The sequence below is a fragment of the Lacerta agilis genome, chromosome 14, assembly GCF_009819535.1.
Source record: "Lacerta agilis isolate rLacAgi1 chromosome 14, rLacAgi1.pri, whole genome shotgun sequence".
In the NCBI taxonomy this organism is placed as follows: Eukaryota; Metazoa; Chordata; class Lepidosauria; order Squamata; family Lacertidae; genus Lacerta; species Lacerta agilis.
Genome location: NC_046325.1, coordinates 42,923,825 through 42,951,110, shown reverse-complemented (window position 1 = coordinate 42,951,110; position 27,286 = coordinate 42,923,825). Strand labels below are relative to the sequence as shown.

The 27,286-nt window shown below is 43.1% G+C and overlaps 2 protein-coding genes across 5 annotated transcripts in view; one reads left to right on the top strand and one right to left on the bottom strand.

Annotated features, from left to right (window-relative positions):
• Nucleotides 1–299: 299 nt before the first annotated feature.
• On the bottom strand, nucleotides 300–21,847 carry INTS10 (integrator complex subunit 10). Of its 4 annotated transcripts, XM_033169198.1 has the most exons (18): nucleotides 21,666–21,847; nucleotides 20,762–20,829; nucleotides 19,379–19,482; nucleotides 18,982–19,121; nucleotides 18,467–18,548; nucleotides 16,904–17,044; nucleotides 15,752–15,923; nucleotides 15,091–15,260; nucleotides 13,838–13,971; nucleotides 12,540–12,693; nucleotides 11,597–11,679; nucleotides 10,783–10,935; nucleotides 9,793–9,901; nucleotides 9,348–9,427; nucleotides 8,059–8,221; nucleotides 7,402–7,495; nucleotides 2,363–2,440; nucleotides 300–683 (listed from the first exon to the last, which is right to left on the bottom strand). In XM_033169198.1, exons 1-18 carry the CDS (start codon nucleotides 21,792–21,794, stop codon nucleotides 527–529), a joined length of 2,211 nt encoding a protein of 736 aa, XP_033025089.1. In that variant the 5' UTR covers nucleotides 21,795–21,847; the 3' UTR covers nucleotides 300–526. The 4 variants fall into 4 exon arrangements, with proteins under 4 accessions (XP_033025089.1, XP_033025090.1, XP_033025091.1 ...); XM_033169199.1 differs by lacking the exon at nucleotides 2,363–2,440; XM_033169200.1 differs by lacking the exons at nucleotides 2,363–2,440; nucleotides 7,402–7,495 and having other exon boundaries at nucleotides 8,088–8,221.
• Nucleotides 21,848–26,266: 4,419 nt separating this feature from the next.
• The window catches only part of CSGALNACT1 (chondroitin sulfate N-acetylgalactosaminyltransferase 1), a 30,055-nt gene continuing 29,035 nt past the window's right edge, over nucleotides 26,267–27,286 (top strand). The window contains exon 1 of the mRNA XM_033170838.1: nucleotides 26,267–26,442. The gene's annotated coding sequence lies outside the window, so the exon portion shown is untranslated. The remainder of the gene's footprint in view (nucleotides 26,443–27,286) is intronic.

The window sequence follows — 27,286 nt, the reverse complement described above, 5'->3', positions numbered from 1 at the left end:
TCATAGAGCTGTAGAGTTGGAAGGGACCCCGAGGGTCATCAAGTCCAACTCCCTGCAATGCCAGTACTGTTCACCCACAAGAGTTGTGGCCAGTGCTGGGTTTAAGGCTGAAGCCCAGCATCTTTTATCAAAAACTTAACTTTCAAATGAATTAAAAAAAAACCTCTTTATTTACAGTTACAGGTGGGTAGCCGTATTGGTCTGCCATAGTTGGTATCTGAAGAAGTGTGCATGCACACGAAAGCTCATACCAAGAACAAACTCAGTTGGTCTCTAAGGTGCTACTGGAAAGAATTTTTTCTTTTTATTTACAGTACATAGCTCAAATGTTTTACTGAATGGTGCTTGAAGTTTTGGTTGTATGAACCACCCACTGAGACTTTAGTTAACCATGCTCAACTAGCACTCCTTCAGCAAGCTGAGCTATGGATTTCAGGCGAATTCCAGTCCGACATCAAGGCAACCACATGGCTCTCTACTCTCTGCCTATTCTTAGCAAGATGTTCCAGTAGAAAGTTCATGGTAATCAGGTCAGCGTCTGAAGGAGCAAGATCTTCTCATTGATGCAGAATCGGTGCAACACGGTCATCAGATTTTCCCCACAGCGCGACACTTGGCGCTCCATTGCCAGGCGGAAATCCTCCTTTACGCCTTTGGTTATTCCCCTGGTAACTGTGTGGTGCCTGCAATTATAATACACAAAATAATTAAAATGGCATGGAGCTACCATTTCCATTTAAATATGTTTGCATTCTGTGTGTGTTTGTGTGGAACCTAGCTTCCCAACTTAGCCTTTCTAAGAACATTCATTTTTTTAAAAAAAGTCCTGTTCTCCAGGAATGCCATACTTTTATCACAAAATTATACAACAGATCTCTGCCTGATTTTTAAACCTCTGGGCAACACCCTAGCAAGTAAGATTCAAGGATTTTTATGTATAAAAGAACAACTGCTATGAATGGTATTCACAAGCTGCTTTTCTAGTGTATGTTGTTCACCCAAGGCAAGGTAAAAACAGATTGAGAAATGAGCCTCATGGAGATGTTAGCAACTAATCTGATCCCTGCCTGAAGGCTAACTCTCTCTGAGAAATTCATTGGGTCTTGAAGCCCAATAAGGCCAGAGATCAACAGTCCCATTATTATTGGTCATAACACCAAGCTTCTTTAACAAATACTACTGCAGCTCTGAGAGCTGCAGAACTGCCCCATCAGGATATGAGGATAATAGAATTTGCTCTCCCTGCTGCTGCAACTGACCCACTAATTTTCAAGCAATTTAGGAGGGAAGGGGAAGATGTGCCTTCCACAGCTCTTAAAACGAGTAAAAAGGGTTCATTCCATGGATTGGAGATCAGGATGTCAATAAGAGAAAGAACTGTTGGAGCCTAACAGTTGCACATCTATTAAACACTGCTACAGCATGCCTTGTGCTAAGTAGGACATTGCAGACTTCCACAATAAGAATGGGATACAAGGCAGAAGTGGCAGGCAGCAGGCAGGACTTGTATACCATCTAAACCTATATGTTATTGTGACAATCTTTACCCGAAATCCAATACACACTACCACACAACAAGTGGATATAAGTGTGTGCGTCCCCTGAAAAAGATGGCTTCATTAAGCAAATGCATCTAACTTAATTGAAAATAACTTTAACCCCTGCACACCTTGCAGCATAATCCTGACCATCTCTACTCAGAAGTCCTATTCAATGAGACTTGATCCCCCAAAACTAGTATTTTAAATGGTTTTATGCCCTGCTTTTTCAGTGCCTCCCATCTTGCCCAAGCAACATTTTGAGAGGTGGGGACTAACTTCCTATTCCTGTGCAAACTGCAGACAGAAAACGGCCAACATATTTTTGCAGTACTGAAGGATTATTAGCAGAAATGTTCATAGGATGGAATTTTTAACTGCTGATGGCCAAACAAATCCAGATCTTAGAGGCAAAGAAAACAAGAGCAAGCAAATACAGGTGAGGGTAAAAGGCAAGAGAACCTAGCAGCACAATTAACATATTTAACAATGGGGAGGGGGCTTCTTTACCCAAATTGGAGTATTTGAATAAAATAGCAGACTGGACTGTCCACAAAAATCTATCTGGGGCACCATTATCGTTTGATTGTAGAGAGACCCATTTAAAAATAGAGTAACATACATGTGCCGGTAACTTATGGAAAAACAACAAAAATGTTAACAATTGTAAAAAGATGGCTTTCCAAGTGATGTAACGCACAAATGGAGAACAAAAGCATGGATAAAAACTACTGAGTTAACAAAGGGCTGATAACCATGGGCAGTAAAACATATTGACAAAAAAGACAGCACACTATGAGCAGGGAAGTTCCCCTGCTTGGTACCTGTCAGCAGTCTGCATGCTGGGCTGTAGTACAGGCATGAATTCCTGCTGCAGTAACCCCAGCGGAGGGCTAGAAGTCCTTTAAAAAACAGCAAACAGCGGCATTCAAATACTCACACCAACTTCCCCCTGTGCTACAAAAATCAACGCTCCAGAGAACTAGACACAGAAAAGAGGAAAGGGGCTGCAAACCAACAGCCCAAACCCTAGTACTGAAGGCACACAATGGATCTTTCATTTGGGGTTAGGAAAGCAAAGTGAACGAAATCCAGTAGGCTTGGGGCTCCCAAATGCAGTACTGAAGAGGCCACTGCAAGTTAAAAAGAACAACCAGCGGCATAATATGAACTACATAATGTGTTGTATTTACAAAGAATTGCGAACTGTGACAAAATAATTCCTGCATTATGTTCCTCAGCAGATGTAGCAACATTTTAGCCCGGAGTCCCAGCAAATACTTATTCACGTTAAAGTGAATAATGAAGTCCTGCTATCCTCTTCTTCTTTGCAAAGCCTCCCAGGGAGGACCAGAGAAGCAGCAGCGAAGGGTGGGTGGGTGGGTGTTTAATCATTTCCTCTGGCAGTCTTCTCTCCACACACAGGTCTGCAACTGTGGGGAGGGGAGACGTGGTAGTTTTTGGAGAAAATGGACTGGAAAATAAATGGTTAAAGATTTTCTGGCTAGGGGAGAAGCACCCTTACACACAACTTCATTGTACCATTTACTTTGGCCATGGGTCCATAAGCAACAAAGCAGTAACTGGTTTTGTTCTGCTATAAAGCCCCAGGGATCACATTTTGCAAACGTATATTTAAATAGAGTACTCTGGGCGCATTACCTGTAACAGGATGTCACTTAAGTTTTGCTGTCCGTTTTGGTTTTCACAACTGTTAAGGTACAGACAAGAGCTGCTCCCATATTTGGCTGGCTTCTACCTTACTGAATCCTTTCCCAGCTTTAGTGTTAATGTTACAAAGCAAAAAGCTATAGTAACCTCAAGGAGATGCAAATCAAGCAGATAAAAGATTCAGAGATGCCTCAAGGGGGGGGGGGGAATTTGGCCCAAATGGCTGTGTTTGATGCATTTTAATTAAGAAAATATATTTCCCACAAACATTTAAACTAACCAAAGGGGAATTATCCAAAAGCCTCCAGATTTGGAGCAACTAAGCTTTATGTAAAGGCAGAAGGAAGGGGGGGGGAGGAGTGTCTCCCTGACAGGGGATGAGCTTGTAAAAAACAGCAGCAGCAAACATGAATCAGAACCACAAGTCAGGCCACTTTCTTCATCTTTCATTATAAAATTGGATTAAGTTGGTGGGACGTGTTTTGATAGAAATTTGACCTAAGGGGAATGCAGTTGCTATAGCCCTGCAGACCATTAGGAAATTAGACCCACATGAAGTTCCCTTGTGGTCAGCAGACACACAAAGAATAACTTGTTTCAACTGAAGAGACAGCTGGCAGAATTTTACGCCCCTTCTGGAGAGGGGAACTCTGGTTCTCAGAATATAGCAGCAGGGCCACTTCCTCATATCCAAATGCCTGGCACACAAGCGTCAACTAAAGATCAGACCCAGCCCGAGATAACAGGCTGCAACTGTAAAGTGCAGAGGCAGAAGGAACTCAGCGGAGTCTGAAACTGTGCTATTCTAGGGCAACCACACGTGATCACGATCCACCCCAGAACAATGAACAGGGTGGGCTGGTCTGCTAACCAGAAGGGAATCCATAGTAAGCCCAGTTTTCTATTATCAGTCAACAAGGGATTTGAAAAGCCATGCTGGAACCACAGGTCAGAATCTTGGCTACACAGAACCTGCTAGAAGACCTTCCTACCAAAAGGAAGCATCAGAGGCAAAGGCATCTATCCAATAATAGCACAAAAAAGCAGAAGTTGAAGCCCAGGTTGCTGTCTCCTCGTTGGCTTCCAGAAGGGAACTGGTGCTCAAGGTGAGCGGTGTAGCTGCGCTAGGGACGGAGCGGGCTGCATTATTCACTGGCAGAGAAAGACTGATCTGTACCCATTCAGTTATCTCTCTAATAGTTGATCTGGCAATTTTAACCCCCAGGATCTGGGTCCGAGACTGTCAGAATGTCATGTGTACATCTGGAAGGCCTGGCATGACGTGTCCGTGACACGTATTTCTTCTTGGGAGAGAAGAGATGGGGAGAAGTTTGGCAGAATTGACTCCTGACTCCGGTGGAAAAGATACAGAGTGCAAGTCTTCTGTGTCTTGCTCCCAAGGACATCCTCTTCTAGCGTAACAAGATGGATTGTGACAGGTGATGGGGGAAAGGTGTGTGCTATCTATTACTGGCGCTCAGGGCACGATTACCTAGTGGGCTGGAAGAAAGCTGAGGCTGTTCATAGCTCCTGCCCTGTCACCTCGACTGGGGCAGGGAAATGGAACGGGAGGAAGGGTTGGAGCTGGGACTGAAAACACCTCTCCCTTCTGTGCAATAGGCACTTAGTCTTGGCAAGAGAGGCTGCAACACCCCTCCTTACCACCCAATTAATCCACCGCCTAGTTAATCCACCAGGCAGCTTCCAGAAAGAATAACCTCTAAGGCTTCAAGTGTGGTGGGATCAGTTGGATAGGACCTCCTTTGGAGCAGACAGGTCTCAAGACAGTTGACTAATCCTAATTGTGAGCAGATTCATACTCCTATACCAGAAGAACTCCTCCCCAGCCACTATCAGGGTCTCCCTCCCCCAGGGGGCCTTCCCAAGCAGCCATGTGGCTCTCAACCTGCTATTTTCCTCCCCAGGCGGCTGAGGGAAGATGCAATCTTGGCATGAACCACGGGCTGGACTTGCCGGTGAATGCTCCCTTCCCTTTCTCATCCATTCGGGTAGGGAGATGGAAGAAAGCGGGCATAGCTCGGCAGGAAGAGAGAACTGGCTCACGCAACAGAAGGAGAAAGCGGGGGATTGTGCATTTCTAACACTGCTGCCAGATGTCCTTTGGGAGCAGCAAAAGGGTTCCTGCTCTCAAGCGGAAGGTGGAGGGTGTCTCCTTTTGCAAATCTGCTAGCCGTGCTTTCACAGCTAGAGGAATTACCCCTTTCCTGCCCTGATTCATTTATTGATAACCAAAATGGTACATAGTACTAGGCATTTCATTTCACTGCATATGGGGGGGGGGCGACGACAGGTGTGGAAACAATATTCTTGATCTGCTGCCCTCATCAGCAAGTGGCTTTCATTACCTAACGGAAAGTAAGGATTGGTCCTGCCCATCTTTTGGGCAGCAGTGTGATGTATCCCCTTTCCCCAAAAGCACATATGTTCAGATGGGCTGGGTTGTGACCTCTTGCTCTAATGGGCACACTGGTGCCCCCCCCACACATCCCAAGAAGCTTTAGCATAAATTTTGACACCAGCAAATGAAGTTCATGGCATTGTATCTACTATACAAACTCATAATTCAGCATCCTGAGAATCTAATCCACTTTTTTAAAAAAAATAGTGAGCTTCTGCCAGATCCTCTTCTCTCCATTATTTCTTCCCTCCTCTGTCCCATCTTGATCATTTATCCAAATCTCTCAGAGATATGAACACCTATGAGGACTGATGCCTTGTGAGATCATTGCCACTAGCCAAGGCATTTCGGAGATTGCCTTGGTTCTCCCTAGTCAGAGACTAGTGGACTCATTGCTACCCTAAGCTCCCCTCACCCTCATTCCCATGGGAGGTTCCCTGTGTCCGTCCTATAGAACATTTTCCATGCTACTGCCATGTGCAGAGCCATTCCAGGGCTGCCATGGATTCCTGAATATTTCTACTCAAATGAATGGTCACTTCCTCAAATTCACCCAGGCACGTGTCTGATACTGACAAACATCAGCTGATGTACATTCAGGTATACCAAATAAAAAATTAAAAAAATTGAGAGAAGCCACAATTGTGGGTGAAAGGAATATGTACAGGAGGCAAGGGAAAGAGATTGGACACAGGAAGGTGTTTACCAGAGCTGCCAGGGCACATGCCACTGGATTTGGTACCACAAATATCATAGGACTCACATAACCCACACCTGCCCAACTTGGGATGCACTCTGAAACAGTCATCATACCCTTATAGAATTAAAGAGGCAAAATAACTTTCCCTCATAGGAAAAGTTAAAAATGGATAAAAGCCATTCATTCAACAGCCTGAAACAATACAGCTGAGCTTATGGGGTTTTTATGTGTGTGAGCTGCTTTGTGTAATCCAGTGTTTTTCAACCACTGTTCCGCGGCACACTAGTGTGCCGCGAGATGTTGCCTGGTGTGCCGTGGGAAAAATTGAAAAATTACTTTATATATAGTCAATATAGGCACAGAGTTAAATTTTTAAACATTTTAAAATATTTTCTAATGGTGGTGTGCCTCGTGATTTTTTTCATGAAACAAGTGTGCCTTTGCCCAAAAAAGGTTGAAAAACACTGGTGTAATCTATGGAAAGGGAGTGTAGCAGTTTCCAGTTATCAACCCACTGGTGGATTTCACCACGACAGAACTGTCATTTGAGATTCCTGGACTAACCAGCTGCTGACTTTGCACATTGTTTAAAATATTTGCTACCTGCTCTTCATTGTTACAAACCATCGCGGAAGACTATACGCTTTTGCCATGAAAGGTCTTGCGATTCTGCCCTCTGTATTAAATGGAGCAGCCTGCTTGACAAGAATCAATGTGGCTATGACATACCTTCTCCCTAGCATAGTACCACAGTTGGAAACACTTTCCCCTCTAGGCCACTTAAGTTTTTACAGCCCTGCAGAGACTTAGCACATACTGGCCAGGCTTCACTGCACTGAAGAGACCAGCTCAACCACATTTGATTCCAATGCCAAAATTAAGTTTAAAATTCCCATTTCCCCGCGATATTGTATGCATTTAGTTTCCTGCTTACCTGGAATTTTAAATGTACAACAGACACAGACCTATCAACTCAAGTTGGATGCTTTCCAGTACGTACACTACTTTAACTAGCCACATCACATAAATTATATTCGCATCAACTCTAAAATTGGAAAAAATAGTCTTCTTACTTTATCAACATTGCCTGATTTGGCAACAATTCCAAGTGAATTTTTCCTCCTTCTTGTGTTCTTAAATAGGCAAATTCTTCCAGCATATCAATATCTGGAGCAATTGTTCAGGTCCAAAAAAAGAAAGATTTGAACATAGAAATAAAATATTATGATGTGTTTTGCAAGTGATTTTCAAAATCCTGTTCCTTGTTATTGATGTCCTAGCAAATCACTTTATGTTTCCCCTTCACTAACTGTATGCAAATGGATGGATTTAATTTATCTTTTGCGGTAATAAGCTAGTATAGTGTTGGCCGGGGCACATTGACCAGTCGTGCAATAGGAAGGGAACTTTTACACTTAGAAGTATCCAGCAGTTAACGCATGCCATAGTTCCCATGAACAGGTTGTCCCACAAACAGAAGTGTCTGGGCCCCTGTGCCATTCCTAAATGCATATCACCATGCTCCTGAGTCTTTCTCTTTCCTCCTGCTCCATTGCCCCTTTCATTTCCCAGCTATTATAGAACTTAAAATTCCATTCAATCAAACCTCTACCCCACATTTCCTAAGATCAGACCCCTCTTCTCTTTGGAAATTCTGAAAACGTGGGCCTCTTAGAAGATGCTTTCTTAACGGTTAAGCTGGTCCCAGGGCATTTTTGGAAAAAGGATACTTGTAACATAGTTGAAAAAATTTTCATACTGGAAGTTTCCTTGTAGGCAGATTTTGTTAATTGCTTTCAAGAACAGGTTTTCTCCCCTTGGCCACTCATGCTGCAGCAACACAATCACGTGACCCAATGCCATATCATCTCTGTTGTCTGTGAAAGCTCTTAGCTGCAAGGGGGGAAATGCAGAGATACTTAAGAGGAGTTGCTTCACATTTTGCAAGTGAATCTCATTTCCTGAGATTCTGCCAGGCTACAGATTACGACAGTCATATCTATCCACAATGGACTGGTCTAAGCAGGTCAATGTAGACAGCTGCCAGAACAGAACCTACAAGTTCAAGGAACTGTTCAGAATCTTAAAAAAAAACACTTTTTGGCATTTGGAATGAGGCTGAATCAGTCAAAAGCAGACTTTAAGAGACTTGTGACACAACACCACCACTTAGCATTCGAAGTAATTTGTGGCATCTCAATAATTCATACATGACAGACCTCTGCTTAAAAAGGAGAGTCCATCACCTTCTGAGGGAGCTTGTTCTACTGTCGAACAGCTCCTACTGTCAGAAATTTCTTCCTGATGTTTAGTCAGAATCTCCTTTCTTGTAAACTGAAACTGTTGGTTTGATTCCTACTTTCCAGAACAGGAGAAAACAAGCTTGCTCCACCCACCATGTGACAGCCTTTTAGATATTTGAAGATGGTTATCATACCTCCTCTCAGTCTGCTCTTTTCCAGCATAAACATACCCAATTCCCTCAACTGTTCCTCATAAGGCTTGGTTTCCAGACCCTTGATCATCTTGGTCACCCTCCTCTGCACATATTCCAGCCTGTTAATATACTTTTTAAATTGTGGTGCCCAGAACTAGACACAACTGCAGCAACACTATAAGGTAGTTATTATTACCATGATATTTCAGATGGGGTTCTGTGGCTTGTCTTGGACACCTGGTTGGGTTCATGGAGGACACAAGCTGAGATGGGGACTTCCTTAAGTCATAGCAGAGCCTCTTAGTCACCAAGCTTGTTCATATAAAGCAGGGAAAAGTTCTTGTTTGGGGGGGAGGATTAATTTAATAATTGGGAATGTTAATTTAGAGCAAACATAGTCAGGAAGCTTGTTGCCAAATCTTGTAAACTTTAGGTAACCATTACTCACTGATAGTAAAAATCTTCCCTTCTGATTCTATGATTTTGCTTAACAGGATCATAGAAATGACCAAGTCTATCCACTCCAGAAACCAAGTGGTAACAAGGCATGTTTTCCTCACTACAAATGGAATAACAGCTTACCTTGAAACAAGCTAACAGTAACCGTAGGCAATAGGGCATAACTGCTTTACTGGTACATGGCCAGAGCTTCAACTCTGTAGCTAAAGACAAATGACAGATTGATAATTATTACAAAGTCTGTAACTTTGCTAAGAACCAAGTCACAACAGTTAGCCATTAAAAATAATTCCAATTTGCCAATGCCACATCTTCTTCCCAACTCAATAAAATCTGTAACAAGAACAGAGATCCAAATCATCATAATTTAACCCAGCGACTGATTGATTGATTGATTGGAGGGGGAGAGGGATGTCAGGGAAAAGAAGTGCTTTTGCTTTTTTGAAAAGGTGTGTTTTTAGCAAACAGTTACTACAGACTTTTTCTGAACAGATTTAGGGGCTAGATCACTAGGATTTTAAATTCAGAGTTTTCTTGTCTGCATTTCAGAGATAAAGCAATCCAGTACCTTTCCTGAATTTGGACTTCAATGTAGGCTGCTCTTCCGGAAGCTTAACCCCTTCTTGTATGGGAAGCACCATGTAGCACATCAGGTCAAGTACCTTTTCACAGGTCAACTGCAAGAAAAAAAGATCAACGATTTTAGAAGCGAACCCACACAAGCCAGCAGTTAAAGCAATAATAATTAGACAGTTAAGATTGTCACTATCTTTTTAAGGGGTCGATTCAGGCTGCTGGTTTCCTGATTTCTGCAAACAGAATTGGTGTGAGAAGCATAGCCCATCTTGAGCAGGAGGCTCCCCAGTTTTGCCTGCAACATCCAAGCAATGATATAGATGATATGGGGGTAGCAGCACCCCTTTTCATGAACCAATGGGAGGAATGACTCAGCAAGTCATGTACTTGACCTCATTGGTGCTGCTATGGCAACCCAGTGCACCTGGCATCCTTATCTTACAGGGAACCAGGCAGAGGGCCTACTCAGTAATGGCACCCGCCCTGTGGAATGCCGTCCCACCAGATATCAAAGAGAAAAACAACTACCAGACTTTTAGAAGACATCTAAAGGCAGCCCTGTTTAGGAAAGCTTTTAATGCTTAATAGATTATTGCATTTTAATGTTCTGTTGGAAGCCGCCCAGAGTGGCTGGGGAAACCCAGTCAGATGGGCGGGGTATTAATAATAATAATAATAATCATCATCATCATCATCATCTCAGAACATCCAGACATGGTGCATCTGCTCCAGAAATGAGACCAAGCACTGGGCCATGTGACCCATTGCTCACATTACACCAACACCACCATCCACGGGCAAACATGACCTATTTCCTTCTTCATAACAGATGACATCTACAAGAGTTTTGGTTGGCATCCACAGCCCAGTTGAGAGCCTTTCTGAGACCTGCACTCTGTCCCAGAAATTCCACTCTTTGCAGCAGGTCAACAGCAAGAAAGGGAAGAGGCTAGCTAGATTAAGGAGGAGCACAGAGGCTTACCCGGTATTCTCCAAGGGCAAAGTGACAGGTTGCAAGCTGGATTAGGGATCGGTGGTTCTCTAGGGATCCTTGCCCCAGGATCTGCTGCGGAGAGTGAGATCCCTGCAGGGCTGATAAGTGATGCAAGCTGGCAATTGCTTTTTTATATTGACCCTTTCCAAAGACAGAAACAAAAGACAGATCACTCTAAATTGACCATTTTCAGAAATCAGGGGTCTCTAGGCAACAAAATACTACACATTCTATAAAGCTAAGTTTAAAAAAACCATGCTTAATATTAAGAATGGAGACAAGACTACTACTACTACTACTACTACTCTCAGTAATTGTTACAGCAGCTTCTTAAGGAGGGTGAGCATTATTACACCCATTTTGCAGAAGAAGAGCTGAAGGCTGAGAGAGCACAGATTGCCTAAGAGCACCTGGTGAATTCATGAAAGAGGTGAGATTCTCGATTCATGGCTCTTTGCTGCTAGTTACACCAGCTCTATATTTACTGTATTTCTACAACACTATCTGAGGGTTCAGAACACTTAAAGTACATTGCCTCAGTAATCCTCAGAGCAGCCCAACTTTTGATGGTTACTGTTGAGAACAGGGCTGAGTACTGATGTCCCCCAAGCAGGAACCCTGAAGTCCAAACCTTGCATGCTTGAACAGAAGTACACACAGTTGAGCTTCATGTGCCCCCATTGACAGTTGGTTTGAGAGGCAATACGCAGCCATTTGTTTGTTTAGCCTGAGTTCCTGCAGAAAAGAATTCTTGGCTAAGCATTACAGTAAAACGGAAGGAATCTGCACATGCAGCTTTTACCTGATAGATGATCATATCTGTGAGGAAGATCCGCAGCCAAAGCCAAGTATCGGTCTTCCATGACACACAGATTCTTGTGAATTCTGCAAAATAAAATGGATTACAGGCAAATATATCAGGGCAATTGCTTGCTTTAGCCCTCTCTGTAAGCCTTTAGGTAAAGACAGCACAGAAATACACTGGCATGAACTTGGTGGTGAACACTCTTCAGACCTTGTTCTCAGGCGTAGACCCAAACTGTGTTGCTAGATAACCTGGTTCTTCTAGAACAGAGATGGGGGAACCTCATTCAGCCCAAGAACTATATTCCCTTCTGGAAAGCCTTCAGGAGGGTGGAGGGAGGATGGTTCAGATGTCAGTGGTGGGGGCCCAGGTCAGAGGCAAAAGAGGGTCAAGCAACGAGCGAGTTGAACACACTTTTAAGCCAGTCAAAAACACTCAAGGAGGGTGCAAAGCATAAACATGTGGTACAGTGACAATAAAGTATTTCTATTTCATAGCAGGGTTGGGGAGAGGAGTAGTTTGGGAGGGTGTGTGGTCTGGGGAAGGTAAAATAAAAAGGCGCAGGGGCTGCATCTGGTTTCTGGACCTGCTGTAGGAAGTCAAAGTAACAGATGTGTATACTTGGGGAGAACCATATTAATAAAGGTTGGGAGCCCCTGCTCTAAAAAGGGGTCAACCACTCCCCACGTCAACAGTTCATTTGGGATCACGAAGCTGGCAAATGAAGAACCCATTTACTTCTACCCTTCTCAAGGCTTTCAGTGAGTCACATTAGAGCGAAGACTCAAAAGACACTTGTCAGTTCCCTGCCAAAAGGCACAAGACCTGGATGGAACATGATCATTTAATGTAACTGTAAGGTTCCAGAAGCATTTTTATTTATTTATTTCCCATGTATACCAGAGCAGCATAAAGCTTGCCAGCACACCATCGTACGTACCTTTATCCAAAGATTCAAGAGAATGGAGAAGTTCCCAGCTGTCCCTAGCCAACCTAAAGCTTTCTTGTACTTCAATGGCGTTTGGCAGGTCTGCTGCATTTACTGTAATGTGCCTGCTTCTCCCCTTCCCAGAAGGATCCTCGTCATCAGAGCTCTGGTCAAAAGTCAATGCAAAATAAACTGTTTAGACTAAGCTTGTAAGGTGACTCGATGTTATACCATAATAGTACTATAAAAGAAGTAATTACAGCAATAAATGATATGCAATGTAAATAAGAACTTAAATGACGGGAGTCAAATGGGTGTGGTACTCCAACCTTTCTTCTTTCTTACCCTTTCCCTTTACTCTCTTTGGTTTTTGGGGTTAGGTGTATGTACTTTATTGTTTGTTTGTAAATATGCTTAAATAAAAACAAACAAACAAACTGAGCAATAGGCTAACATAAATGTTGTATTTGAGTTAACTGTGTAAAAAACTCCATAGCATATGTTCGTAGAACATTAGTTACTCCCAGAATCCTGTTAGCAAGTAAGCACTGCCTCCAGGTAGGCAAACTTTTGAAAAAGATGGCAATGCTTTTTCAAAGCCAAAATGACTTTGCAGGCAGGATATAAAAATACTTAATTTCTGCCACTTCTAAAGTAACCCAATACACTTATTTAGGTATTCCAAAATCAAAAAGTGTTTGTTCCAAGAAAACTGTCAAGAGTACTTGAATATTCAACTCAAACCAACAATAGCCTGCCTTAGCTTCTGTGCCATGTAAGCTCTGCAATATCACATATCGCTCATTTACTGCTCATTTAACCTCCCTGCACCCCACACTTTGTTGGTCTTCGAGCCCTAATCTTCTTTCTCTGCAGGTTGAGACAATGCTTAAGTATCATGTCAAACTATATGCTTCGAATTATAAACCCTTTGACTCTGACAAACAACTTCTTACAAATATCAACTTAAGCACTGCGTGAAAGTCACATGTTATGTACAGTTGACTACAACTGAAGGAAATACACTCAGGAGTTCTCAGCCGGTTTCAACACAGCAACAAACAAAGCAAAATCAAATTCTATTCACGTTTCAACTCTGAGGACTGCCACCGAATGAAATTAATGACGCTAGACTTAATGCAAACTCGAAAGGGCAATTCAGGTGCAATTTAGGCTTCAAAACAGAAGATGTTTCTTCTCACTAAACCAAAATGCATGCGAATTCCAGAAAGAATAATTGTGAACAAACCCACACCCTAAAACCCTATGCCAAATTACATTCCATTTATGCCGAGAATGAAATGTGTTACCATGGTTTTCTCTCTCCCTTCGGCAAGCTTCCTCTTTTTGTGCACATGTTTGCTCCGTTCAATGTCCGTATCGCCATAAACATTGGAAACATCCTCTAGCAAAACCAGTGGAACTTGGTTTGGGGCATTTGGTCCTGTGTTTAAAATCAAACACACCACTTAAGCACAGTTGCAACTGAGAGAATGCCACTGGAATCTGCTTCTGGCTAACAAAAGATTCGTTTCAGCAGTACGGTGAAAGCATCTAGCTGTACTATAAGCAATTTATTAAGCATATACTTCACGATACCAAGCAAAAGTAAAATAATCATTTTATGGATAATTAAAATCAATACCCATGCCAAATCCTCCTAAAAGTAATTAGGTATTTTGACACGAGGTCATATCCACAATTTATTTCTGAGCCCATGAATCCTTGGCCAGTAATTTAGGTGCTAAATCTCTCTATCATCTATAAAACTGAGATAACAAGGGAGTTTCATCATCAGTATATAAAGCCCACAAATATTATGCCAATCATACATAATGAGCAAATCACAAACTCCTGGGGTTACTGTAGGATGAGCTAAAGGGCCCTCTTAACTAAAGCAATGAGGAATGAGCTGTGTAATTTCATCAGGACTCCCCTCCCTCCAATCTGTTGCGGTCCTGATGAAAATCCCTCCTAGGTAATGCTATCGGGCCCCCAAACAATTTATGTAAGCACCTAGCATAGATGGATTCTAATGATTAGTGTCACATTGAGTTTGGCCTTCAGACCGATTGTGTGTGTACTCACATCACATGCACACAAGGCTATTAAGTCTGTTCTACGGTTTTCCTGATGTTTCCCTTCAAGTCTTGCCCACCACCCAAAACAGCAACACTCCATTGCTAGGGGAACATGCTACTCTTCCCCACAGCCAGTGCATTCATTATTATTGTGGGCACTGTGTGGGTTGCACATCTGCAGGGGCTCTTGTCAAGATGCTTGTTCATCCTTTCTGACTTTTCTCCTGAGGAGCTCCTGATATATCTGCAAAGAACCCCAGGATTCTTGGCTTAAACGAAATAAAAACCTACAACCGAACAGGTTGATCTATGGGCTGGGCTAACCTATGGGCTTCCAGATGTTTTGGAATACAAATCCCATTATCCTTGACCACTGGCCATGTCAGTTGGGGGCTGATGGGAACTAAAGAGTCCAACATCATCTGGGGGGCTGCAGGTCAACCTACCCTTGCTCTTAACGAAGTATTTGACCATGAACTAACCTTGGAAGAGAGAAGGTTGGATGCTGCTGACATACAGGAATGCGTTCTTGAAGAAGACCAGCATTGTGGAATAGACCACTTGGGTCTTGTATTTTGCATGAGATTCATTATCATAATTACTGATGTATCTGCAGACGTCTTTCATTTTGAGCAATGTGTCACCAAAGCTTCTGAAGACACAAGCAGACAAAGTTAATAGGCTTTCTAATCCGGTAGTTTTAATATGCTATCTTTTTAATATGTTCACTTAAGGAAAGTGTGCCCTCCTCTCCTGCAGCCAGCTGCACCCTTCAACGAGCATTGTGGATGGTCAAGGGCCCTCTTGAACAACATGGGACAGGACACTGGAAAAAAATCTCCCAAACTTGCACAGAGATCTGCCGTACTCGCATGCCCCATCCCTTATTTTTCAGGACCCATGCTCTTTGGAGAGACTTTTCAGGTGACTGCAAAGAGAAAAGGAAACTTTCCATCTCTGGACTTATTTTAGAATTCAAGCCATTCACCTTCAAGTCTGCAATCCTAGACACCCTTACATGCCATTAAGTGCTATTAAGCACAATGGAACTTGCTTCTGATGAAACATACATAGGAATAATAATAATAATAATAATAATAATAATAATAATAATAATAGGATTATAATGTAATAATAACAAACCTTCTTGCCATGTCCATCTGCCATTCACACCTTACACCCACTATGGACAGTATCTTGAACACCCTTTCCCAAGGATCCGTAATTTGAGAAGATTTCTCAGTTAAGCCCTCTATTACGTATTTCTGAGAGCTTCGTTTACTGGGGGACACAAGATCAGATGTATCCTGGGTACCTAGAAACCAACAGAAGCATACCTTAGTTCATCACCAAAAATCAGTCCAACAGTCTTAACATCCTTCAGTCCGTGCCTCTTACACTGTTTATATGCATGTGTGTGTACATACATACACACACAAACACACACAAATATTATAGTCCAAACTTGAATAAAAGGACAAATCTTAAATACAGAGGAGAAAACTGATCCTGGATCCTGCACAAACTGCTCACATCTATCTTCAAAATCCTTCATGGCGTGGTTCCCCTCTAATATTTTGACACACCCCATCTACCAACCTCAGAATGTCTTCGGCTCCATGAAAACAACTCTCTCCTTTCTGCCCCTTATGGAAGAAAGGCCCCTGAGAATGTTCTTCCTTTTTACCACCTCCATTTCCTTCCCTTCTTCTGTTGTTTTCTAGACTATATAAACCCTTTAGGGTAGTGATGTCTCCTCTCTTGTTACTGATGTCAGTAAGGTCGATTTCCTTCTGAATGGATCTATGTGGTCATCTTCTGCTGCACTGCTGGACTGCACAAAGTCTGGTGTTATCCGTTTGTGTGGGATTAGGTGACAAGTACTTTTAAGGATGTGAAGATTCAAACAAGTTTTCTTATTTCTTGTTAGAATCATGGACTGCGATTCTAACAAAGCAAGTGGTAGTTAAAATTTCCCATCTATTCAAAAGTAAAATCCTAAAATACAAGCAAAATCTGACTCAAACAAATGTTCTAGAAATGAAACCCATGGGGTTTTTAATTTTTTTGGTCCTAAACCAAGCTACCTTCAAGTCAATTAGCTCAGCCTTCTTTAATATTTTGGTGAAGGTGTGGGGAGGAAATAGAAACCGCTACAGCCAGACACAGATGAGCTCGGCAGCAATTCAGTCCAAAACCTCCCACACTCCCTCACAAAATCCCACATACTGTTTTGACATGCAGTATAATCTCCATTCCTAAATTTGCTAGTGCATTTGGCTCCAGTGCTTTTACCTTGGTATTGATTTTCAGTCTGCGCAGATCTCGTCACATAATTAATATAAAACTCTGCTGCTTTATTCAGATACTTATATAACAGGTTGGCCGGAAGACGCACGTCAGGGTTGTTAATTATTAGGGGAAGGACATCACAGACTAAAAAGGACCCAAAAACAGTATTTTAGGATTTCCAGTTGTCCTGACAATGCAATTTAACCAAGCAAAGTGAGTGACAAGCTGCTCTAAAACAAGGCCCTGCTAACAACAGGTTAAACCAATAGCTTATTAAATTCGGCAATAGATTTCAAAGATACATGTCATCTTCTAAAAGCAGGTATGGGGAACCTGTGACCCTCCAAATGTCGCTGAACTTCGCAATTTCCATCAATTTCAGTCAGCATGATGGGGGCAGCAGTCCAGCAAATAAATATTTCTCCCTAGTTGTTTTTATTTTAGAGATGAAAACTATTACCGTGGTAAGCACTCCACCGAAAACCATTCAAAAAAGTCATTCCCCAAATAAATCAATGAAATACCGTCCCAAAAAATGGGAGGAGGCAACAGGTTCCCCATCCCTACACCAGAAGAAACTCTACTGAAGTACTTTATATAAGGTTCTGCCATGCAGCTACATAATAAACCTATTACATTATTAACACCTCTATGGAACTTAAATCAGCAGTGGAGGTTTGACAGATAACAAGGCCTGATTTTTGAGAGGAGGTTTTACCTCTTGGTGCATTTTCAAACTCCAGAAAATCCCTTACAATTACAATGCTGTAGTTTCTCCCCATCCCCAAGAAATAAGGCCACAGTATGAATCACAGGGGGCGCTGTGGGTTAAACCACAGAGCCTAGGGCTTGCTGATCAGAAGGTCGGCGGTTCGACTCCCTGCCACGGGGTGAGCTCCCGTTGCTCGGTCCCAGCTCCTGCCCACCTAGCAGTTCTAAAGCACGTCAAAGTGCAAGTAGATAAATAGGGACCGCTCCAGCGGGAAGGTAAACGGCGTTTCCGTGCGCTGCTCTGGTTTAGCCAAAAGCAGCTTAGTTATGCTGCACACATGACCCGGAGGCTGTCTGCGGACAAACGCCAGCTCCCTTGGCCTATAGAGCGAAATGAGCACCGCAACCCCAGAGTCAGACACAACTGGACCTGATGGTCAGGGGTCCCTTTACCTTTACTATGAATCACAATACAAACTTTTCTATTATACAGGTAGCGGCATTCAACTTTATCTGCTTGGCAGGCGCCCAGAAAAAAAGATTTTGGCAATCCCACCCCGCCATTGCACCCAATGTCTTATTATATGGGATTTGGGGTTTATTGCACTATCCCCAGGATATAACCCCCTCGTAAGTTGAGTCTCACTTGCACATTTAATATTGCAAACAGAGTCAGGCGGAGTCAGATACACAGCAATAGAGCTCAAAGTTTCCCCCCCTACAAGTATAAACTCCCATGGATTTATCCAGTTTTTTGTTCTTAATATACGTGGGTTATGATGAGCAAGACAGCAAAAAATATCCATTTATTAAAAACAGCGTCAAGTCCTGTCAGTTAAATACTATTTTACTTACCAAATAATTTTCTAAAACAATTGACAGGTGATTCTTGGTCTTCGATATTTTCTGCTTCTAATAATGTTTCCCCAAGGCCCACCTTTGCAAAGTTTAAATAAAATTTAAAATCTATTAGTTCAAGATTTTGTTCCCCAGAACCATATTGAACAATAGAAAGTAATTGCTTCCTGCCGCACCTCTTCCTGAACAATTTACACCTGCACTATTTTATTAGCAGCAGTACAAAGCTGAGAAACAGTGGGGGGTTTAAAAACTCAATATATTCATAAATCAACCAGTTTTGTATTTCTGAGTGTCTTAAATTAGCACTGGCAAAAGTTGTTGTTCTAAACCCACTGACTGCTTTGCTATTCTGATTAATTTTAGCATGGACTTGTAGCACAAAGATCACACAGTCCTCCAAAGAATGTCCGGCCACTTTTTAATTTTATTTCTACCAATCTGCAGTCGGGTATGAGAACGAAGGAGGACAAAAAAGTATTTGAAATACGAAAAAACACCACTCGCCTTACCCCATGTTGAACCACCGTCTCAGGGAAACGTCGCAAAAGCAAGAGCAACATTTCTGCCCGTTCCAACGTATTAAAGCACTGCTCTGTGGCTTTCAGTAACATTTCACACTGAACTCGACCTGGAAGGGTTTCAAATAAACCTGCAGGAGGGAAGATGACAATGAAGCAAACAATCTGGGGTAGGGCTAAGAAGAGAGAATTTAAAATAATAAAAAAAAGGTTTGAGTGGAGACCACTGCAAGACTCTTTCCTAGAAGCCAAGTAATTTGTTGGCTAGGAGAAATTGGAGGACAAAAGCTACTGGAGGAACGTTCCTCAAAAGCCTTCAGATACATTGCAGCACTGATCACCATCAAGTCAACTGTTTTGCAAGGGATTCGGTGGAAGAAAGGCATACCTCTTAAAAACTGAGTTTGCTTGTCCTGCGAATCGTTCCTTAAGGCTGCTGTAATGACACTAATCTCCCGCCACACCACTGGTTGGTCCGGGAAATTAACAAACCTGAAATAAAGAATTGAAAAAAGTTTTGAATTATTTATATTTGAAATCAATCAGGAACAGAAATTTTACTAGGAAAGCCACGCTACTTAAAATGAAAATGTTTCTTGTTTCTTCTAGGAACTAAAGCAGGCCTCCTCTTTTCTGAATCTAACAATTGCCAGCTAAATGCTTCCAGGAAGACCAAAGACAAGGTAATATCCCTGCATAACTGTTTGCCCTCAAATGTGGTACACTAGCTTTGAAGCTAGAGGTTCTATTTAGCTACTGTAGCTACAGACCTATGCATTTCTATGACTACAGTGGTGCCCCGCTAGACGAATGCCTTGCTAGACGAAAAACTCGCTAGACGAAAGGCATTTGCTAGCGGAAGGCTGCCCCGCAAGACGAAAAAGTCAATGGGCTTGCCTCGCAAGACGAAAAAAGAAATCCCCCCCCCCCCCCGCAAAAACTGCTATTCTGCCTTGGTGCTTCGCAAGACGAAAAATTCGCTATACGAAGACACTTGCAGAACGAATTATTTTCATCTTGCGAGGCACCACTGTATATCTAAACCTTTTTATACCTACCACCACTTACTGGGGGCAGCAGATTCCATTTGAACAAGTACTCTTTTTTGTCCATCCTGATCAGTTTCACTGGGTGACCACAAGTTCCAGTACAGATTAAGAAAATCTGTCCACTTCTGTCACACCGTACATAATTTTATCAACCCCAACTGAGGTTGTTTATTTCTGTAACTTTTCCTATCATGCCTTATAACTGGTGTTTTTCAAACTTGGCTTCCCAGATGCCGTTGGACTAAAATTCCCACCATCCCTAGCTAGCAGGACCAGTGGTCTGGGATTGACAGGAGTTGTAGTCCAACAACAGCTGGAGACCCAGGTTTGAGAAACACTGCCATAAAGCAGTACAATTTTAAGTACAGGTGAAACGCAAAAAATTAGAATATCGTGGAAAGGTTCATTTCTTTCAGTAATTCAACTTAAAAGGTGAAACTAATATATGAGATAGACTCATGACATGCAATTTCAACTTTGGGGTTTTCATCAGCTGTGCGGCATAATCATCACAATTATAACAAACAAAGGCTTGACAAATCTCGCTTTGCATGTCATGAGTCTATCTCATATATTAAACTCCAGTAGATAATGAAAACAATTGCTTACATAAATGGACTTTTCCACGATATTCTAATTTTTCGAGTTTCACCTGTAGAGTGGTTTACATACTGTACAATTTTTTCAGTCCTTGGTTGGGAAAAAAATGGAAAACATCTTACATGTCATATAGCAATCTGCCTGCTGATGCTGTTCGTTCTGCATTCCGTTCAATAGTGTACATCTCATACTGAAAAAACAAGGGCAGAAGATGAGCCATACAGAACACCTTCCGTCAAATTTCTCAATATCACACCTTTCTACCTTACCACAGTAAAAAAATGAGGGCAGAAACATGCATGCACATGTGCTCTCTCTCTCTCTCTCTCTCTCTCACACACACACACACGTTTTTAAAAAGGCGGACACAGGTAGTCCAGATTGGAGAGTAGGGGTTGAAACGTAAATTGATGGAGTATTGCATCTAAATCTATCTCTACCAAAATGTGAAGTGTGTTTTGTTTGGAGCATGTTTACACCGCTGCTTGTTGTCAACATGGCAGTGTGATAATTTCAGGCAATTTAGAGCAATGGGCACTATTACATAAACCAAATGAGTTCACTTGAGGTACCTGTATATCCTATTATAGTACTGTACTACTTTCTACACTTCAGCAGTGGGGTATATTAGGATTAACGAAAACATAAAGAAGCAAACAAGCATCCCAATCCATCAAAAAACTTTATCTGATGAAAGCCTTAAAACAAAGGCAGCCCTTTGGCTAGTTAAGCAATCTATGGCCTTTTAGAAGAGACTGGGGTTATTTCAATGTATTTCTTCCCCAACCTATGGTTTTAAGGTACAGTATCAATGTGTATATGTGGCGGGTGGCGCTGTGGGTTAAACCAAATAGGTAAAGGAACTGGGCGTGCTAAGCGTTCCTATCTCTATGGGCCTGAGCCCGCAGGACAGCAGCCAAGAGGGAGGGCAGGGCTTGGGGCGCGCAAAGCATTGTGGGGCAGCGCAACGGAAAAAAGGAGACGTTAAGGAGAGGCCGGACGGAGCCTCGGCGCGTCCTCACCGACCTGGATGTTGAAGTCGGCGGGGTAGAGGCTCCGCGCGGTGATAAGCCAGGCCTTGGCCGCCCACAGGTCCACCTGGACCAGTTCCCGCGCCCGCTTCACCAGGAACTCGCAGTCACCCTGCGCCGACATGTTGGCCGTTGCCGGGAGCCGCGCTCCCTCACGACCCGCACATGCGCAGACGAGCCTCGCGAAGCCATCTTTACTTTCTTGAGCCGATGACGTAGAGGAGGCGTTTTGCGCCTGCGCTGCAGTTCCCATGGGATTTCCCCCCCCCTTTCTAGTGTCATCATAAACTTATAAAAGCGGTAGACTGACAATACAATTTTCATGAGGCAGGACTTCCGGGTTGCTTTTTGACCCCTTTCCACCCACCCTACAAATGATAGCTGCCCATAGGAAGCAACGGGGAAATTTAAAAAGCTTTTAGCATAGCTGGGCGGGGGCGGCTGCATCATGTTCCATTCCGAAGACTGAAGGAGGAAACCCATCACTGCAGCATCGCTGGTAGCCATCTAGCCTCTGTTGAAATGCCCACCTCTGCAATCCGCTGTCAAGGCTCTGGAGCTGTCAAGAAGTGGTCCAGCTCCGAGGGCCTTCTCGGTGGTGGCGCCTGCCCTGTGGAACGCCCTCCTATCAGATGTCAAGGAAATAAACAACCATCTGACTTTTAGGAGACACCTGAAGGCAGCCCTGTTTAGGGAAGATTTTAATGTTTAATGCTGTATTATGTTTTTAATATTCAGTTGGAAACCGCCCAGAGCAGCTGGGGAAACCCAGCCAGGTGGGCGAGGTATAAATAAATTATTATTATTATTATTATTATTATTATTATTATTATTATTAGTTAAGAGATGATTTGGGGAGTGTAAAAGCAGCTGCATGCAACTCAGTTGGAGTGTTATGTCTTGTCCAGCGGGGGGCACAATGTAAGAAGTTTAACCTGCTCTGAGACCTGAGAGGGATTTTGTGGTGGAGGTTTTTTTGTGTGTGTGCTGCAAATCCAAATTTGCAGTGCCATAAACTTCTGCAATAAAGCACTAGTCGTTGTTGTTGTACCACCCTTCATCCGAGGATCACAGGGCGATTTACAGTATAAAAGCACAAAAATGCATAACAAGCAAAATAATAACCACATTCACATTGCCTGTCCAAAACCATGGATCACCCACATTTCAGTAAGATGTAAAATCCACACATTCAACTGAGAGAGAGGGGAACCAAATGGCTTCTCTTTAAGGTGTTTTGGTTTTAAGTCAGGCTTTTACCAGCAAGTGTGGATTGGCCCAATGTTAAAAATAGAGGGTGCAATCTACACTTCCTAGACCTCATTGGAACTTGCTTCTCAAGCATAGGATTCAGTTGCATGTGTTTTACTGTGGTCCCTTCCAGTCAACCTGTCCATAGAGCATTCACTCTGCTTTTCTTCTGGGGGGGGGGGGAAGTACTCTACTTCAAATAGCAGTGAGAGCACCCTGGAGTTGGAGTAAATCAGGGGTTGGCAACCTAAGGCCCATGGGCCACAAGCGGACCACGGGGGTTGCTTAACTGGCCCACAAGCCGCCCCTGAACCAAGCTGCCTTCTTGGTGAGTCCCCATGTGCTGTGCTAAACCAGCACAGGACGGCGCAGGGACTCTCTTCTGTGGCGCTGGAAATTGCGTCTGCGCAGACGCTGAAAATCGTGTCTGTGCAGAGGCCGGAAATTGCGGGTGCACGAACAATCCGGCCCACGGAGGGATCTCGGCTGGAGTGAACTGGCCCAGGCGAGGTAAACCTTGCCGACCCCTGGAGTAAATGATAATGTGTTCATGCACTCGGTCTCTCCATATCAATGATCAAAAGACCATCAGGCTGCAATTGCTGTGGATTGCGAGAGACAGGGCCAGCCTGTCTATGAGGCAGCTTGGTGCCTTGCGTGGGCAAACTGCCTCTGGTGCAACTCCACCCAGAACACAGAACACAGCTCCATCTACCCATTCATGTTGACAAGGTTCTATGCAGCTGCAGTTAGTAATTAATTACTAATAATTAATTTATTAGTTTATAACCCTGCGCCTTCCTTCAAAGGAGCCCAGGCAAACATATCAATACGAATACAATTAAAATGTCTAAAAACAGTTTAAAACAACCTTCTGAAAAGATGGAAGGAGGGTGTACTTAAAAGTCTTACCTACTGAAGTTAGTTAATTCAGTTCAGCACTCTAAAAGAACTTGAGCCTATTATGGCTGCTCAAGCTATTTGTGGTTACAGCAGCATTGTTTATTGTGACTTGCTGTCTTTATCCTTATGCATTTGGTTCTGGCGAGGGCTGTTAATGAAGATGCATGAGATCTCCAGCTCAACCATCAGATTTGCAGCCTTGAGCTGTTTTTCAGCAAGAAATATTTTTAGTCTCTCTATGGAAGGGTGGTGCTGTGGGTTAAACCACTGAGCCTAGGGCTCGTCGATCGGAAGTTCAAATCCCCGCGACTGGATGAGCTCCCAGTGCTTGGTCCCAGCTCCTGCCAACCTAGCAGTTCGAAAGCACATCAAAGTGCAAGTAGATAAATAGGGACCACTCCAGCGGGAAGGTAAACAGCATTTCCGTATGCTGCTCTGGTTCACCAGAAGCGGCTTAGTCATGCTGGCCACATGACCCAGAAGCTGTACACCAGCTGCCTCGGCCAGTAACACGAGATGAGCACCGCAACCCCAGAGTCGTCCATAAATGGACTTAACTGTCACAGGTCCTTTACCTTTACCTTTAGGCGATTATTAAATAATACAAGTAATCTAAAGCTCAGAGGTGGCAGGACCCTCAACTGCAACAAAGAACCAGAGAATCTTAAGAGTTGGAAGGGAAGCGAAGGGTCATCTCATCCAACCCCCTGAAATACAGGAATCTCAGCTAAAGCATCCATGACAGATAGCCATCCAACCTCTGCTTTAAAAACCCCAAGGAAAGAGAGTAGACAACTCCCTGAGGGAGACTGTTCCAGTGTAGAACAGTTCGTACTGTCAGTAATAACAGGGCCAGCCCTATGATTAGGCACCTCCCTCAGGCAGCAGATGCTGAGGGGCAGGTTGTGGACAGCGCTATGAATGCCATGTGGTCTGTCCTGTTCCCTCTATGCTAGCCTTCTGCCCTCCAATAGAAGACACTGTCCTTCCATGAGTATTGGAGTAAGTACTGGTCCAGTTGGCTTCTGTATGTGACTTTGGAGAGGGCACCACTTTGTCCTTCGCCTCAGGTAGCAAAATGTCTTGAGCTGGCCCTGAGTGCTAATAGAGTGCCGTGCTGCCCTCCTCCATTCCAGTGCTTTCCAGATATTTTGGACTTGTAACTCTCATCGGCCTCAGCCAGCACATTAAATACAGCATGTCCCTATTTTCATGAAATCTTAGTGCAGGAGAACTCAGGTGGCCTTAGGCAATTTCTTATCAGCCCTCTACATCTGTAGCACGGTGAGGATGTACCAGATTTTTACAGGATCACTGCAAAGACAGAGCCCAGAAACTGCCCCTGTCTTATCAGGATTCAATCTTAGCCTGGTTTTATTGAGTGTCTGTGGAATTCTTAATCTGCTAGGAAGTAGGAGCTGCATTTCCCCTCTTCAGTTTCCTGCACATGGGGTGAGGGAACCTGCCTCCCTATACAGTGGTACCTTGGGTTAAGTACTTAATTCGTTCCGGAGGTCCGTTCTTAACCTGAAACTGTTCTTAACCTGAAGCACCACTTTAGCTAATGGGGCCTCCCGCTGCCGCTGCGCCGCCAGAGCACGATTTCTGTTCTTATCCTGAAGCAAAGTTCTTAACCTGAAGTGTTATTTCTGGGTGAGCGGAGTATGTAACCTGAAGCGTATGTCACCTGAAGCGTACTTAACCCGAGGTACCACTGTATCTCAGACAATTGTTCATCTAGCAAGTAGTGTCCATGTGGGAATTATACAGAAATCACCAAGCAATACAACTCATTTCTCTCTCTCTCTCTCTCTCTCTCTCTCTCTCTCTCTCTCTCTCTCTCTCTGTGTGTGTGTGTGTGTGTGTGTGTGTGTGTGTGTGTTTTTCAAGGAAAAGTGGAGGGGGGGGGAAGAGTTAGCAGAGGAGAGAGCAAAGCCAGCCTCCAGCCAGCGGAAAATAGACTATGCCAAGAGCATATTGAAAAGCTGTGTCTTCAGCCAGGGCTGGCCAGTTTAACAACTCCATTCCCTGTTCCGATTTGCACACTAGGCTCTTTGACGCAACAGAAAACTGTCCCGTCCCGTCCCCCCCCCATGTGTGTGTCCAACCCCCAACCCCCATTTCCTCTTAAACCTGCCTGGACAATTTGTTGTTTGTGAATTTTTCTCTTCAGATGCAAGTTTATGTGAGGATATTCTTCTTGACCAGTTCATTCCATGAAGCTGGGCTCTCTTCTTCCCCGCCTCCCAACACACACTCACCTTCCTGTTTTCTGTCAGGAAACTGGAAAGGAACACAAGGCTCTCATTGCAGATCTGCGGCTGAACTCCTGACCATTTGACAGTCAAGTGCCTGCCCTAGCAAGCAGCGTTTACAACTCGGTGGCAAGTTTAGCAATGTTCAGGAATTAAAAAGCTGGTGAGCCTTAAGTGTGGTTTGTTTTTGTTTTTGTTTTAATTCTTTGCATTTTAAAGAAATCTTCCGTGATCTCCAGTGTGTCTTATGCAAGGTAATAAATTATCCTCATTTTGAAAGTTGGAACAAAGTTACATCTTTCACCTCACGGAAGACAGCAACGCCCAGCAGCATGGAAGAGTAGGATACTTGCTTACAATTTTGTAAGTAACAAAGAATTTTAGGACAGTCAATTTTGGAAGATGTATACTTTTTGAATTCCTTACCTGTCTAGTAATTTCCTCGTAAACTGTATTTGCATGGTACGGTAGACATTTATCTGAAATGGTTTGGCTTTTTAATTTTTTTTTAATTGATCAAAACAGCAGTGCACTTTTTAAAGGAAAAGCAGACTATGAAAATACTCCTTTCCACAGCGGTCAACTTTTCCCTTTTCTTGCGAGGAATCCTATTCAGAATAAGGGAATTTCCCTTTTAAAAAAAGGGAGAAGTTGACAGCTATGCTGCTTCCTCTAATCTCTGACAGAGGTAAGTTCCTTGTTCTCTTCTCTCATATTAGAAAGCATATCTTGAAAAGACAGGCCTGTTCACAACAGGGCTGCATTCACAATGCTGTTAGTTGCCATTTCTGTCAGCCAATTAAAATTAAATGCATTAAAAACAACAACAACCCAACACTATGGATTTCAACATCTTACTTGCAGCAAACGTGAGTGTTTAATAAGGCTTAGTCCCTATCTAGTTTGTGCATTTAGGATGGTTCCATCAAAAACCCCAGATATTTATCAATTATAACAATGAAATTATATGAAATTGCTTTAAAAAAAACCAATCTGTTGAGAAGTCAGATCTCTTTCAGCATGGCAGTGGCAAATGGATTTTGTGTATGAGTTACCAAATTTAGGATGTCAAAGAAGATGGACAAGTGTAATGTTAAGCGTTTCACCTTGTGGGGATTTTCCAGTAGTGTATGAGCTGATTTTGTTTCAAAGCAGACCTTATGCATTTCTTATTTAATATTTACTACCAGGGCTAGCCTCATGGGTG

Bases quoted from the DNA above. Each gene is read 5' to 3' on its own strand.
- INTS10 (XM_033169198.1), bottom strand. From the start codon at position 21,794: ATGTCGGCGCAGGGTGACTGCGAGTTCCTGGTGAAGCGGGCGCGGGAA. The intron at 11,680-12,539 runs GTACGTACGATG...TTTATTTTGCAG, and splicing joins TCTTGAATCTTTGGATAAAG to AATTCACAAGAATCTGTGTG. The intron at 7,496-8,058 runs GTATCCTTTTTC...CAATTGCTCCAG, and splicing joins TTTTTTCAACTATGTTACAA to ATATTGATATGCTGGAAGAA.